Source organism: Eublepharis macularius, chromosome 19 (assembly GCF_028583425.1).
Source record: "Eublepharis macularius isolate TG4126 chromosome 19, MPM_Emac_v1.0, whole genome shotgun sequence".
NCBI lineage: Eukaryota > Metazoa > Chordata > Lepidosauria > Squamata > Eublepharidae > Eublepharis > Eublepharis macularius.
The window spans coordinates 16,909,821-16,926,123 of NC_072808.1; the positions used below are offsets into that span (position 1 = coordinate 16,909,821).

A 16,303-nucleotide genomic window follows, 5' to 3' on the forward strand; every position below is an offset into this window, starting at 1 on the left:
TTCTAGCACGATTCAGAAATCGCGCTTGAAAGACGCTATACTTCTGGGTGTTTAGCGAACATTTAGTGCAACACCAGGACACGTGGAGGTAATGTGGATTCAGCCCAGTTGAAGGACACATACTAATGCTTGTGCATGTTCGCCTCATGAGAAATGATCATGTAAGTGGAATGGGACCCATTTCTCTGCTGAGCAAACAGATGTCCTATCACGTTGAAGAAATTCATCCGGAGAGGGAGGAAGTGGGGCTCAAAATGATGTGCAATTTAATCCTTGTCCTAAGATGTCTCAGTGATGAGCATTTGCCTGCCTGGCACAAAGTTATGCGCTATCTAGAAAGGCCAGAAGGTTGCGTTGCTTCGTGTGAATTGCTTGACACTGAGGAACCAGAACTCTGGAAGGGCTAGGCAGGCAGATAATGGTTTGGTTTTCAGTAGCTTCCAGTTTAAATGACAAAACTGAGGCTACTGTACTTTGGTCACATTATGAGAAGACAAGGTTCTCTGGAAAAGTCAATAATGCTAGGAAAAGAGGAAGACCGAAAATGAGACGGCTTGACTCAATAAAAGAAGCCACGTCCTCCAGTTTGCAGGATCTGAGCAAGTCAGTTAATGATAGGACGTTTCGGAGGTCTTTCATTCATAGGGTTGCCATAGGTCGGAGGCGACTTGATGCACACACACAGCTTCCAGTTTGTTTTATAGCACATGGTGGGTGGTAGAGTGCCATCAAGTCATAGCTGACTTATGGCGACCCCTGGTGGAGTTTTCATGGCAAGAGACTAACAGAGGTGGTTAGCCATTGCCTGCCTCTGCAACCCTGGTTTTCCTTGGAGGCCTCCCATCCAGTTACTAACCAAGGCCGAGCCTACTTAGCTTCTGAGATCTGACAAGATCAGGCTCACCTGGGCTTACCATTAAACCGGTAGTTGGGGCAAGGGCGTCTCTTCAAACCTTGGGGGCAGCAACCCCTGAGCCCATCAGGTTGCTGTTTCTCATACAAATGAGTACCGGCCTCTTGCTCGTGTTCTTGGGGACATCTGTGCCATGAGAGGGAAAATCAAAAAGAGTCCAGTAGCACCTTTAAGACTAACCAACTTTATTGTAGCATAAGCTTTCGAGAATCACTGCATCTGATGAAGAGAACTGTGATTCTTGAAAGCTTATGCTACAATACAGTTGGTTAGTCTTAAAGGCGCTGCTGGACTCTTTTTGATTTTGCTACTACAGACTAACACGGTGAACTCCTCTGGATCTATGAGAGGGAAAGGGTCTCTGCCCGGCAGCATAATGCTGGATGCCTGAGTCACCAGTGACAGGGAGCTTTTAGGCCCGCAGCGTGATGGATGAGATGCAAGCAGAGGTCTCTGACTGCAGTCCATTCTCCCCGCGCATGGCTGGTTAACATCAGCAACTCGGTTCGCAGCTGTCAGCAGCCGTGTCTTGTCTCTGAAATGATGCCCAAGCCCAGTTCTCCTTATCTCCCGCATATCCTGGGCTGAGATGTGGGAGTCACGTTGGGGTGGAGCTCTTGGTAGGTGGATTTTCAAAGTCAAACAAAAGTGTTTGCTAACTAGGATGTGTTGGGGTGTGTCGTTCTTTGTTGGAGAAGAGGGTTGACGCTAGAGGAGGACCCGGGGGCTGCTTCCGGGTGCTTTCCGAGAGCATCCCAGCAAGGAATTGTGGATTTGGATGAGGATTAAAACTTTACCTGTCTGTTTTCCCTCTTCCCCCGCCCAGCTTTCTGTACTGTTTTGGTCTGAGAAGAGGAGCAGAGGCACCACTACCTGATGAAATTGGCCTTTGTGGGGGGTTATGCCCACATCATCCAGACTAGAGTTGCCGTTCCCCCGCTGGGAGGGGGGATCCCCTGCTCCCACCCTCCACCCCCACCCCCGCTTACCTGGCCAGCAGGGGAGGCGCGGGCCTCACCGGTGTGCATCCCAGTGGCGCTGTGTGCTCCCGCGGGGCCAAAACAGCCCGGATCGGGCCCGAATTGCCTCCCCCATGCTGCAGTGGCCCATTTCAGGCCAATTTAGGCCTGATCTAGGCCATTTCAGGCCTGATTTGGCCCAATTTGGGCCCAAAACGGCCCAGATCGGGCTGCTGCCGGGCACAGGAGTGCTCCCAGGGCGGCCATAGCCTGCATGATGATGTCACTTCCCAGAAGAAGAGAACCAAAAGATAGGTGCTGGGGCTCCCACTTCCCACCGGGAATACAGGGGGACCGGGCAACCCTATGCCAGACAGTGTGTGTGCTGATTGGCATGTGAAAGTATGGAACTGGAAATACATTGGTATCAGTAAAGTAGTATCTTGATCAGAACTGAACAAGATTCACAAGGCACCATGTAACATTTTGATTTACAAGAACTGGGCCTGTTGTTGTCTGTGTGCACTGAAGAACGTACATCTCTTTAAATGTTTGCTCATCGGCCATTCCGTGTAAAGATGGCAGAGACAGCATCTGCGTTCTTGGGCAAGCGCGAGAACAAGTGATAGGTAGCATTTCAAGGACCTCACGGCTGGGATACAAACAGAATCCAATAACATAGATGCCTACGGGTGGCCAAATACCTCCAGCATTCTTCAGCTATTAACAGTGACCTTTTCCTCACTTTAGGCTTCCGAAAGAGAAAATCATATAAATTGTAATAACACAAGGCAGAAGGCAGTAAAATGATGGCTACCACGTCCACAGCGTGAGGACGTGCGCTTTAATAAATTTGAATTGTGGAGGGCCTAAACCGAATGTTCTTTCTCTCCATCACGATTTCTGAATCTGGCTGGTAGTGACTCCAAGGATGGGGTCACGTAAACACTTTGTTCTGGATATATTTGCCAGAGGGGTAGGGAAGGCAGGACTGGAAGCACAGCTAATGTTGCGTGGCAGCAAACCTTTTAAACTAGCGTGGTTTAAGAGTCAGCGTGATGTTGCGATTAAGAGTAGAGAGCTAGGATCTGGGAGACCCAGGTTCGAATCCCTGTTCTGCCATGGAAGCCCGCTAGATGATCTTGGACCAGTCACACACTCCCTGCCTCACCTACCTCACAGGGTTGTTATAAAGGAAAAACACAAGTGAGGAAAATGATGGAAGCTGTTTTGGGTCCCCATTGGAGGAAAAGGTGGGTGATAAAAAGGAAGCCAGTTTAGTGTAGTGGTTAAGAGCGGCAGGACTCTAATCTGGAGAACCGGGTTTGATTCCCCAGTCCTCCGCTTGAAGCCAGCAGGGTGACTTTGGGTCAGTCACAGCTCTCTCAGAGCTCTCTCAGCCCCACCCACCTCACAGGGTGATTGTTGTGAGGATGATAATAACATACTTGTAAACCACTCTGAGTGGGCATTAAGTTGTCCTGAAGGGCGATAATATAAATCAAATGTTGTTAATAAATTATTGAGAGCCAGTTTGGTGTAGTGGTTAAGAGCGGCAGGACTCTAATCTGGAGAGCCAGGTTTGATCCCCCGCTCCTCCACTTGAAGCCAGCTGGGTGACCTTGGGGCAGTCACAGCTTCTCAGAGCTCTCTCAGCTCCACTCACCTCACAGGGTGATTGTCATGACGATAATAATAAACCACTTTGTAAACCGCTCTGAGTAGGTGTTAAGTTGTCCTGAAGGGCAGTATATAAATCAAATGTTGTTGTTATTATTATTATTATTAGTAGTAGTAGATGTAGTAAATGATAAATGTTTAAGACCCACAACTGTCGTCTGGGAGCTCTGCCAACCCCAGGATTTTGGAGTCCCATCAACCTAGAAAAGGTGGGACATCTAAATTGAGAACAATCTTCTTCTCGGATGCTCTTTGCAGAGAGAAAATGGTGGTCCTGGACCAGTGGACACTTTTGCCAGGCATAGGGCTTCCACAAACATCCTGCCTGGCCACGTTCTAAGGCCAGTACTGGGTGTATCTGAAGAAGTGAGCTGTGACTCCCGAAAGCTCATACCCTACCACAAATTCTATAGTCTTATAGGTGCTACTGGGCACTTGCTCTTTTCTAGCACTGGATGTGAGTTTTGGGATGGGGTGGCATTCTGGGCCTCTGGAATACATTTATAGTTCAGCGGTTCTTTCCATCCCACAGATGGCTTCTGCAAATGATACCCGCCAGGCTCCTAAGGATGCCGCTGATCAAAATTTCGACTACATGTTTAAGCTGCTGATCATCGGCAACAGCAGCGTGGGCAAGACGTCCTTTCTCTTCCGGTACGCGGATGACTCTTTCACCTCGGCCTTTGTGAGCACCGTGGGCATCGACTTCAAGGTCAAGACGGTATACCGGAACGAAAAGAGAGTGAAGTTGCAGATCTGGGTAAGAAACACCGTTCTGGGCAAGGGAGACGTAGGGGTGGAGGACAGAACCTCGTGGGGCTGTGTGGATTCTGTGCCAAAGCAAATTAAAGGTCTGCGCCCGTGCAGTCAAGTTTGTGCAGCGAGAAATACGGCTTCCTGTGGATTGTTAATTTTTTTTTAAATAACTTTCTAAAATAAGAGAATTGTTCTCGTTTTTGCTAGCTTTGGGGACGAAGTTGCAGAAAGCGCTGAATGCATACCTCTTTCTGAGACCTGGGTCACCCAGCTGGTACCCGCCTGGTCAAAAGGGCTGCAGCTGAACTTGCTAAGGCGGGGCCAGAGCAGGGTGAAACCTCACAACTTAAAAAATGTGGCCTCTCTCTTGTCGGAGGCAGCATGAGGTGGTGCCAGAATGATCTCTCAGGAGTCGTGCATGGCTCGGTCCCTTGTTTCAGAGTTTTGGCTTATGTGGGAGGAAAAACCAGCTGACAACTGCATGGTAATTCTGTGTAAACTCTAGTTGCCATCACTGGCTGTTTGGCACACACAGCAGCCGCTGATGTGAGTACTGGAGGTCACGAAAGGGGTGAAGAAGAAGCCACCTTGCAAGTCTTCTGCCCCAACGGGTTCGCCCATGCATGCAGCTGGACAAGACTGGCCAGTTGCCCAGGAATGGGAACAGAAGCAAATAAAAAAGTCACACCAAGGGGCAGACCTTGAGTGCTAACTGCACACCTGAGTCCCTTACAGGTGATGTTCGCATGTGATAGGACAGACACTCCTCCTCCGTGGGGACATGTTAGGTGAATTCTGCTCTGCATAATTCAAGTAGGGAATTTAATTCCTAGTGTTTGTGCTCTCCACGCTGCCTCTAGGGTTGCCAGTCCTCCACTGGGGGCGGGGAATCCCCTGCTCCCACCCTCCGTCCCCTGTCTCTGCTTACCTGGCCAGCAACGGAGGGACGAGCCTCACGGGTGTGCTCCCTGGCAGCATGGTGCATTTCCATGGGCCTGAAACGGTCCAAATTGGGCACATTTCAGGCTGATTCGTGCCCGATCCGGGCCAAATTCGGGCCCGAATTTCACCCCTCATGGAGCACGGGAGTGCTCCCGGGGCAGCCACAGCCTATGTGATGATGTCACTTCCTGGAAGTAACATCATTGTGCAGGCCTGGGGCACATGCACAACTGAAACACCCAGAAGGTAGGTACTGGGCCCCTACCTCCCACTGGGAGTACAGGGGACCAGGCAACCCTAGCTGCCTCCAACTAGGCAAAAGTGCCAGTTGCCCATGGGAAGAGAGCGCACCTGTGCAGGTGGGCCTTTTCAGTCTCCCCCAGATGGTCGTTCAGGCTGCATCCAGGCGGTTATCCTTGAGTGATCTTTCTTTGTGATTGGGCCAGTTTTGGATGGTCGGCTTGAAGGATGCTTCCTCTGTTTGGTGTTTGCTGAAAGAGTGGTGCAAAGATTATGGTGGAACACATTTTCGCGTTGTGTCACAAAGGGCCCCAAACCATACTGCTCACTGGGCCAGTTCCTTTTTTGCTGTTCTCTGATTGATCGGAGCTGGATCCGCGCTGAGCCGAAGTCTCCACTCGGTTCAAAACATAGGAGTCAAGACTTGGTTCCCAGCTTCCACGCGCACCCCTTCATCTCCGAACCTCTGGTTTTTAGCTGCCTTCGGAACAAAGCTGTGACTCAGCCCTTGGCTGCACGTCATAACCACCCCCCTGCCATCCTCCGACTCTCTTTATTGCTCCATTAAGTTTTCCACCTCTTTAAATTTTAATTCCGGGCAAATGCCAACCCTTGCATCTATGCACTCCAGGAAGCTTTCCACGGAGCTTCCTGCCAGCATGAAAGGAGACATCTGTCAGAGCCCACTAAAGTCAACCATGGTTTCCACGGTAACAGTGAGCTCCTAGTCTCCAAGGGAACAGGTACACAGGAGAACCACGGCGACCTCTTCCCTCCAGAGTTGTCAACCTGGAGATGAGCTGTCTTTCCTTGACCTTCCCGCACCCGTGGTTTATGGACAGCCTTCTCATTCAGTCGTCATAGATCCAGAGGAGTTAGCTGTGGTAGTCTGTAGTTGCAAAACAGTAAAGAGTCCAGTAGCACCTTTAAGACTAACCAACTTTATTGTAGCATAAGCTTTCAAGAACCACAGCTCTCTTTGTCTCCTGACGGTTGCATCTGACGAAAAGAGCTGTGGTTCTCAAAAGCTTATGCTACAATAAAGTTGCATCTGATGAAGAGAGCTGTGGTTCTTGAAAGCTTATGCTACAATAAACTTGCATCTGATGAAGAGAGCTGTGGTTCTTGAAAGCTTATGCTACAATAAACTTGCATCTGATGAAGAGAGCTGTGGTTCTCGAAAGCTTATGCTACAATAAAGTTGCATCTGATTAAGAGAGCTGTGGTTCTTGAAAGCTTATGCTACAATAAAGTTGCATTTGATGAAGAGAGCTGTGGTTCTCGAAAGCTTATGCTACAATAAAGTTGCATCTGATGAAGAGAGCTGTGGTTCTTGAAAGCTTATGCTACAATAAGGTTGCATCTGGTGAAGAGAGCTGTGGTTCTTGAAAGCTTATGCTACAATAAAGTTGCATCTGATGAAGAGAGCTGTGGTTCTCGAAAGCTTATGCTACAATAAAGTTGCATCTGATGAAGAGAGCTGTGGTTCTTGAAAGCTTATGCTACAATAAACTTGCATCTGATGAAGAGAGCTGTGGTTCTTGAAAGCTTATGCTACAATAAGGTTGCATCTGATGAAGAGAGCTGTGGTTCTTGAAAGCTTATGCTACAATAAACTTGCATCTGATGAAGAGAGCTGTGGTTCTTGAAAGCTTATGCTACAATAAACTTGCATCTGATGAAGAGAGCTGTGGTTCTCGAAAGCTTATGTTACAATAAAGTTGCATCTCATGAAGAGAGCTGTGGCTCTCGAAAGCTTGTTTTCTGTGTGATGCATCTGACAAAGTGAGCTGCGGTTCTCGAAAGCTTATGCTACAATAAAGTTGCATCTGATGAAGAGAGCTGTGGTTCTTGAAAGCTTATGTTACAATAAAGTTGCATCTCATGAAGAGAGCTGTGGCTCTCGAAAGCTTGTTTTCTGTGTGATGCATCTGACAAAGAGAGCTGTGGTTCTCGAAAGCTTATGCTACAAGAAAGTTGCATCTGATGAAGAGAGCTGTGGTTCTTGAAAGCTTATGTTACAATAAAGTTGCATCTCATGAAGAGAGCTGTGGCTCTCGAAAGCTTGTTTTCTGTGTGATGCATCTGACAAAGAGAGCTGTGGTTCTTGAAAGCTTATGCTACAGTAAAGTTGGTTAGTCTCAAAGGGGCTACTGGACTCTTTACTCATTCAGTCGATATCCCAGATGTCGTGTATTCCTTCCATGCAACACTAGGATTGTGATTCTTTGTCGGTTGTGCTTTCTGTTCAGAGGGCTCACAATCACATGGAGTGTGCATGGCTGCCTTAGATTATAGAATTCCTAGGCAAAGATGGGTGTATCTGTCTGTCTTGAACCAATCTGGAAACCTTATAGACAGGCTGTATCCTACAACCACAGCGATGCTTCAATGGTTCTGGAAGTGTTGGGCTGTGAATAGGTAGCAAGCTCGGGACCAGCCTGAGAAACGTGGCTGGATGTCTAAGAGCGCTATTCCAGGATTTTTTTTAATGCTGCCCGGGATAAGAGGAACACCCCTCAGATTTCACTAGCTCCCTTGCTTCTAAGACGCAACAGGCTCATAGGGCAGGCTGTTGTGGGGCTCGGCTTAGTGCCAGCGCTCTTGGCCTGGGGGTCGTTGGTCTTCTCTGCTTTAATTTGTAACAGCTTAGCTGTACCTTTTTTTAAAAAAGCTTGATTTCCCCCTCCATCATAATTTTTTTTTAAAAATAATTTTATTTCATTAAACAGTAAAACATAACAATAAAAAAAACCATGCATTATAGATCCAGGAATATGATGTAGAGGGATCGTTATATAAAAACATATTGAAACTTCCAGCAGCCAGGATTTTCAAAAATGTAGATCTTTGCAAATAACTGTAGGAGGATGTATTGTCGAAGGCTTTCACGGCCGGAGAACGATGCATTGCCAAGACCATGGCAATACAGCCCGGAAAACCCACAACAACCAACTGTAGGAGGGATTATCTCCTAGAGATGTTGCAGAATTGGGTACCAGGTGGTATGAAATTTAGCGCTATAGTCAGCATCAGTGAGCTGTACCATGCTGCCTGCTAACTTAGACATCACAAAATGATCCCAGACTTTTTTTATACCACCGCTCTATGCCAGAGGCTTTAGGGTTTTTCCAAAGAGCGGCCACCGATAGTTGAGCAGTTGCAATGAGGATGCTAATGGTTTCCACTTTATCTTTCCGCAGTTGTAAATCCAGCCAATATGTCAATAGGAATGATTCTGGAAGAAATGGCAGATCGATTCCTGTGATACGTAAAATCAGGGGAATAAGCCTCTGGCTTAGCTGTTGGAAGAGGCCGTGTTTTTATCTGGGTCTTAAGAGAGTCCCTTGCTTTGGTGTTCTTATTCCCTTGTGTGTGTCTCTTTTTCCAAGGACACAGCTGGCCAGGAGCGATACCGGACGATAACAACTGCCTACTACCGGGGAGCGATGGGTTTCCTCCTGATGTATGATATCTCCAATCAGGAGTCGTTCAGTGCTGTGCAGGACTGGTAAGAAACGCTGCTCAGTGCCCTGGAGATGAGACCAGGTTTAGATTCTCGGGCACCAGACAGTCAGCTTCCAGCCCATGCAACAGAATTTGGAGTCACTCAGGTGCCTGTCGAAGATGCCCCCTCTTGCATCTGCCGAATTTTATTCCAAGATAACTTAATTTCAGATGCTAAACTTTCCTCTTCCACTCTTCTCAGCGGCGTAGCATAGGTTTGTAGTGCCCAGGGAAATGCACGCCCTCCTAGGACTGTGCGATGATGTCACTGGAAGTGATGTCATCGCACAGGGCATGGGAGCGCTCCGGCGATTCAGGCCGCTTGCCTTCCCACGCCCATCAAGCAGCCCCCCACAGGAGCCACCCGCACTGCCACCACTGGCAGAGAACTCTAAAGCTCATTTGCTACTTTATAACTGTTTGGTCCTAGTAACATGATCTTATCCAACTGACGTTTTTGGAATTTTTCAGTTGGGGAGAAAAAATCTTGATCCAAGCTTAACTTTATATCCAGGGTCTGCCTTGAGAAAAGCTTGGAACCTCTTTGTCAAATGCCCAAGGAAAGTCATTCTATGCCTCTGTCTAAGCGTTCCAAAGAGAAGTGTTGGCTTCTGACTGAGGCACCAGCTTCCATAGGCAAGGAACTAGCATGCCTTGAAGATGCCACAAGAAAAGTTATTGACTTACCAGCAACAGAACCCGTTTTACAAAAAAACGGGTGTTAGAAAACGAAGTGCAAGAATGCTGGCCTTCCCGCCACAGCAGTGCCCTTTGGAGGGACAGGCCAGCTTGCCTGGGCTTCCTGACACAGTGGCGCCCTCTGGAGGCCATATTGGCAACAACTCAGTTTTTATCCTGGTGCTCCTGCGCAGGCGCACCAGGATAAAAAGTGAGTCGTCGCCAATACAGCTTGCCTTTTATATAGAAAGATTACGGAAGCAGCTCTTGGGCTGTTCCACATTCTTTGGCCCTACTGTGCGGTCTAACTGAGAAGGCCTCACCCCGTTCTCCACACCAGACCCATGGTTCTGGTCACCGGGGTTTGGGCAGAGAGAGTTGCACCCATGGGTAAGTCGAGAGATGGACTTTCCCCTGTTCTGTGTGCCAAGCAACACCAGATTATGAACAAGACAGAACAAAGGCTTAAAACACCAGATTCTTCCATGAGGAGGGTTCTGGACATGGGAAGGGGGAAGCAGAGCCAGGGTTTGTATTTGCCAATGAATTCATGCTCCCTCTCCTAGCTGAATCCCTTTTATGAGCCATCCTTGATCTATCTGTTTTTTAAAAAATCACTTAAATGAGTTTTGATGGGGCTGTTGCAGAAAATATTGGGATCCAGTGGATGAGTTTAAGTGACGTACTCAGCTCTCTCAGGAGTTGTGTTGTTGCAGAGTCCATCTCCTCCCCCTTTTCTTCTTGCTTCCACACAGGCTGTTCGTTTTTCTCTCACATGCTGAATAATGCCCTTCCAGTCCCCTTTCAGTGCACCTTAGCAATCGTTTGCAAACAGTTCTTGCTGTTTCGCACTGTAAAATCCAGTTGCAAGGTGCATTGAAAATGGATCGAAAATGCACTATTTAGCATTTCTGGTGAAAGCTCCAGAAATCACTCATTTATTATGAATGATCCACTTGACATGGCTGCCCGTTCCAGTGTTTTCCCTGTTGTCCTCCCATTTTTTTTGTGGGGGACATGGAGTAGAATTGTAGCAACAGCCTCTAGAGTGTAGACTGGCCAAGCACTCTTGAAGTCGGGAGGGCTCTGTGAGGCAGATAGTGAAGCGGCTAGTAATGCCCCGTCATTCTTGGTTGCACTGCCGATGGGCCTCATTATTTTTACACATTGCTTGGAAGTCCAGCCAGTCAAGCTTCAGGGGGAGGAAGGGCGGCCCCAGATTCCTCTGAAAGGGTGGTGGTGGAGGCAGCCACTCCAAGAGCAAAGCTCCCATCTCACCATCTTAGCCTTGGCAGTTGTGATAAAAAATGTGAGAGGCTGTGGAAGTTCCTTTCCTCCGTATTGATTCTGAGCCTGTCTGGCGCCCAGAGGAGGCAGGGAGCCTGCAGCATGGATTCAGTGGCGGCAACAACTGATGGAGCAGGGGTCTCTGTCTGTCTGTCTGTCTGTCTCTGTCTCACCCTAAGCTCAAGACTGTGCATCCCCCTGGACTGAATATCGACAAAGGCTTCCTGTCTCATTACCAATGCTAATTTCTCCACACCCACCACTCCTCTGCATACCCCACCTTATTCAGTCATGCCTGCCATTGTCATTCTCTGGCTATTATCATTCGGCTTCTGCAGTCACTCCAATCTCCAAGATATAAGGACAGAGGGACTCACATTCTGGCTGTATCTGAAGAAGTGAGCTGTGGCTCATGAAAGCTCATACCCTACCACAAATTTTTTTAGTCTTATAGGTGCTACTGGACTCTTGCTCTTTCCCACTGCATACCTACTTTTGTGTGTGTGTGATGTGCCATCAAGTTGCCTCTGACCTATGAAGACCCTATGAATGAAAGGCCTCTAAAATGTCCTATCGTTAACAGACTTGCTCAGATCCTGCAAACTGGAGGACGTGGCTTCTTTTATTGAGTCAAGCCATCTTGTTTTCAGTCTTCCTCTTTTCCTACTGCCTTCCACTTTTCCTAGCATTATTGACTTTTCCAAAGAATCTTGTCTTACTTTTCAACAGCCCCAAATGCCACTTTAAAAAAAAAACCCATTCTTTTTGTTACAAAGTAGCATAATTTTAAAAAAAGGGAATTAAGGAGCTGTTAACAGTAAAGAATCCTCTTTGTATTATCCGAGGTTCTTCTGCCGCTCCTGAAGCAATACCTTGATGCAGCGAATGACAACGCTTTTCCTGACAGAAGTGCTGTTGTGTGGTGATTTTAAACAGCTTCCATACTGAGATGGTTCACTGTGCAACTCTGTCAGTGCTGGTGTGAAAGCAGTGCCATTTGCAGTGTCCACACAGCAGCTCTATCTGCTCAGAGCCAAGCTACAAGTGACGCCTGACACAGGTTGGACGCTTGTCAGCTTCCCTCAAGTTTTGATGGGAAATGTCGGCGTCCTGGTTTTACAGCTTTGGCTCTCCATTACAGCTGCAAGACCAGGATGCCTACATTTCCCATCAAAACTTGAGAGAAGCTGACAAGCGTCCAACCTGTGTCAGGCGTCACTTGTAGCTTGGCTCTCATTTGTTACTTCAGCTGTTCACAGCCGCCATTTCCCTTCCTCCACCAGAGGCTTTAAAAAAATCAGTAATGGTTAGATTGCTATAGTGTTATAGCCATCTGCAGTGTTATAGCCATCTATAGTATTATCGATTGCTGAAAAAAGTTTCTAGCTTTTTTCATTGTAGGCTGCACCCTTCACCTTATAACTCTGCCAGGAAAAGGGCTAGAGACTTTTTTTTTTAAAAAAAAGAAAGCTGGGAACTAGTAGATTGTTGCAGTAGATCATGGGGGCTGGGGTAAGAAAAATGCCACTGTGAGTTGTAGCACACCTTCCCAAAGCACTTTGACTACCATCTTTGCAAAAAGATCGTACCAAACCAGGTTGGGAAAGATCAGAGCGAAGAAGAGGGAAACAGGAAAAGAGGCAGAACACTGGACTCCATCTGCTGAACGGAGACAGAGTAAAACACTTGTATGGAAATGGCTTTAATGCAAGATTTAGAGCAAGAGTTGAATGCTTCACTTTTTCAGTTTCCTTCTCCGTTCCTCCCTAGGGCAACTCAGATCAAGACGTACTCCTGGGACAACGCTCAAGTCATCTTGGTAGGGAACAAGTGTGACCTGGAGGACGACAGAGTGATTCCCACGGAGGAGGGCAAGCGGCTGGCCAATGACCTAGGTTTGTCCTGTCACTCCATGCAGCTCTGCATCAGCAGTACCCCTTCCCATGGTTATAGATCCAGAGGAGTTAGTTGTGTTAGTCTGTAGTTGCAAAACAGTAAAGAGTCCAGTAGCACCTTTAAAACTAACCAACTTTATTGTAGCACAAGCTTTCAAGAACCACAGCTCTCTTCATCAGATGCACGATGCATCTGATGAAGAGAGCTGTGGTTCTTGAAGGCTGATGATGCATCTGACGAAGAGAGCTATGGTTCTCGAAAGCTGACATGCATCTGACGAAGAGAGCTGTGGTTCTCGAAAGCTGATGATGCTTCTGACGAAGAGAGCTATGGTTCTCGAAAACTGACATGCATCTGACGAAGAGAGCTGTGGTTCTTGAAAGCTGACGATGCATCTGACAAAGAGAGCTGTGGTTCTCGAAAGCTGACATGCATCTGACGAAGAGAGCTGTGGTTCTCGAAAGCTGACGATGCTTCTGACGAAGAGAGCTATGGTTCTCGAAAGCTGACATGCATCTGACGAAGAGAGCTGTGGTTCTTGAAAGCTGACGATGCATCTGACAAAGAGAGCTGTGGTTCTTGAAAGCTGACGATGCTTCTGACGAAGAGAGCTGTGGTTCTTGAAAGCTTATGCTACAATAAACTTGGTTAGTCTTAAAGGTGCTACTGGACTCTTTACTATTTTACCCCTTCCCATGTTTCTCTTCCTTTCGGGAGCCCTCCATGTTTTTTCTTCATTCATTTATTTTTCTTGCTTATTCCAGGTTTTGAATTCTTTGAGGCCAGCGCCAAAGACAACATCAATGTCAAGCAGGTCTTTGAGCGCCTGGTGGACATAATCTGTGAGAAGATGAACGAGAGCCTGGATGCCAGCCCGGGCCCGGTGGGCAGCAACCACAAGAACACGGCACTGAACGAGGCGCCTCCTGCACCATCCAGTGGTTGCTCCTGCTAGATAGGACATGCGTTGCGGCCCCTCGTTGCCCTCCAGCATCAGGGCAGGGGGCTGTTGATGGGACTGTTGGTTGGATGATTTGCCCTCTTTGTCTCTGGGAATGCCTGTTTGACCTCTGACAGCATGTGCCCGGGGCCCTTTTCTCTTCCCCCATAGCATGAGTGGCCCTTTTTGGTAGAGGAGCATGATTTCTTATCCATCCACCCACCTACACTTTGCAGCTCCGGAGATCTGAGTCCAACAGCAGTGCGTTTTCCCAACTCCAAGCTCCAGTGGAATGGCTGTTTACAGTGTCAGCTGCTCCGGCTTTGTGGCTGGGCAGCTCAGTGCCTGCCGGGCAGTTCTTTTGGCCAACCTTGGCCTTGTGCAAGCTTCTCCACTCCTGAAAAAATAAAATCCAGCGGCAGTTTGATTATGGCTGTCCTCATTCTTTCAGGCCTTAAGAGGTGACAGGGCTGTGTCAGGGGCCACTTCTCTTCAGGGTGGCTTACTGTGAGATGGGCACCGAAAATGGTATTTTAACTACCACCTGGGAGGCACATAAGAGATCAGAGAGGAAGACCGTGGTCCTTGTCTCCCCCCGCCCCCCCGCTTCCAAAGCAAGCAGTGGCTCTGCTGCTACTCACAAGTAACCACTGCTCACAAAGAACAGAAAGTTCTTTTCCAAGAAGAGTGTCAAGACTGGGAACTGACCAAATCCTAGGCCTGAACTGGCTGAGATGTTTGTCCACCGGTTGGATTGGGGACTTGCCAACTTGACTTAAGTTCCTCGCAGCCAGATGGCAGCTGTGGAATGCTGTTATTTCTCCAAGTGCCGCATCGGGCACACGACACAGAAGAGGGCGGACTTTCGTCTCCCCTTGCCACTGTTTTCCTGGCCTAAAACATCCAGCCCCGATAAAAGGAGCTTACTACCCCAAATGCCACCAGGACTGTTTTGGATCAGGAAAATGGTGTAGGGGCAGGATGAAGCCCCTTCGCTTTCGTGTTGTGGTCCTGATTGGAATCAAACCCTGCAACACTTGGGAAAATAAGTTCCCCACATTTGCTGTCTGGCTGCAGGGAATGTGTGTCGGGTCAGAACACCCTTACCTGACCCAACCCTCCTGTGAATGAAAAATCTCATTTAGTGTAGGCCATATGATGATCGCTTGTATATGGGCCCACGTTCTCCATGTAAGACTTTGGCTGGATGTGAATTGTAATCAAAGGAGTGGAATTACTGAGTTGGAAGGGAACCTGAGAGCTAAGCTACAAGAGACAAATTACACGAGGACACGCACATGAAAGGAGTCGCAATGTTAGCCGGGAAGCTGAGTTTTAAGAGATCGGAAGGCTTTGTCAATTCCCCCTCTCTACAGATCCCTGCTCAGAAGGTTTATTTCCTCTTTGCCTCTTAGAAGGGGAGGTGAACCTGACAAAGCCTTCAGGAGCCAAAGAGGAAATTAACAAACCCTCTGAGCAGGGATCTCCCTGGCTCTGTAGAGAGGGGAAATTGACAAAGCCTTCCGATCTCTTTTATAACTCAGCTTCCCAGCTAACATTGCGACTCCCTTCACAAGCTCCTCCTCATGTAATTCATCTCTTGTAGCTTGGCTCTGAGTCATTTCAACCAGTCCCTTGTTTAGTGCAAGATGTGACAGCATCCCTGAAAAATGGCTATTCGGTCTTTTAAAAAAACCTTTTGCAAAGCCTATCTCCTCACAATGTCATTTGTTCCACAACCGCACAGCCCTTATAATGAGCTTAAATCAAGCTAACAGCTCCCGTTGTTCTTCTTCCTGCCTGTGATCTTCATCAGGGCTTTTTTTCAGGGGGAACGCAGGGGAACGGAGTTCCGGAACCTCTTGAAAATGGTCACATGGCTGGTGGCCCCGCCCCCTGATCTCCAGACAGAGGGGAGTTGAGATTGCCCTCCGCGCCGCTGAGCGGCGCGGAGGGCAGTCCAAACTCCCCTCTGTCTGGAGATCAGGGGGCGGGGCCACCAGCCATGTGACCATTTTCTCCGAGGGCAACCCACTGAGTTCCACCACCTCTTTTCCCAGAAAAAAAGCCCTGATCTTCACATTTGTGGCCAGGGAGGAACTTTCCCCTAAATCACCCTAGCTCGGGTACTGTGTACATACACCTCATTTCTCAGGCGGAGTCTTCTATTGCTGAGAGATCTGTGAACATCTAACTGGTGGTGAGAATGGAGTGGACAGACGAGTGTGGTGGCCACCTCCGGTTCACAGCAGCAGGCTGGGTTGGGTAGCTCTTCGTCGTCTCAAACTGTTCCAGAGTTTCGGTGACAGCCAGTTCACAGTCACTGAGAGAGCCAGAGGTGTAGCCTCTGAGAGCCAGTTTGGTGTAGTGGTTAAGAGCGTGGGACTCTAATCTGGAGAACCGGGTTTGATTCCTCACTCCACTTGAAGCCAGCTGGGTGACCTTGGGCTAGTCACAGTTCTCTGGAGCTCTCTCAGTCCCTCCCACCTCACAGGGTGTTTTGTT

General features: G+C 48.2%; 1 protein-coding gene across 2 annotated transcripts in view; it reads left to right on the forward strand.

Annotated features, from left to right (window-relative positions):
* The window catches only part of RAB3D (RAB3D, member RAS oncogene family), a 28,270-nt gene extending 14,045 nt beyond the window's left edge, over window positions 1–14,225 (forward strand). For both annotated transcript variants that reach the window (XM_055003651.1, XM_055003650.1), the window contains 4 exons: window positions 4,085–4,312; window positions 8,883–9,001; window positions 12,733–12,857; window positions 13,623–14,225. In XM_055003651.1, coding sequence (XP_054859626.1) covers window positions 4,085–4,312; window positions 8,883–9,001; window positions 12,733–12,857; window positions 13,623–13,813 — 663 coding nt within the window. In that variant the 3' untranslated portion in view covers window positions 13,814–14,225. The remainder of the gene's footprint in view (window positions 1–4,084; window positions 4,313–8,882; window positions 9,002–12,732; window positions 12,858–13,622) is intronic.
* The last annotated feature ends 2,078 nt before the right edge of the window (window positions 14,226–16,303 follow it).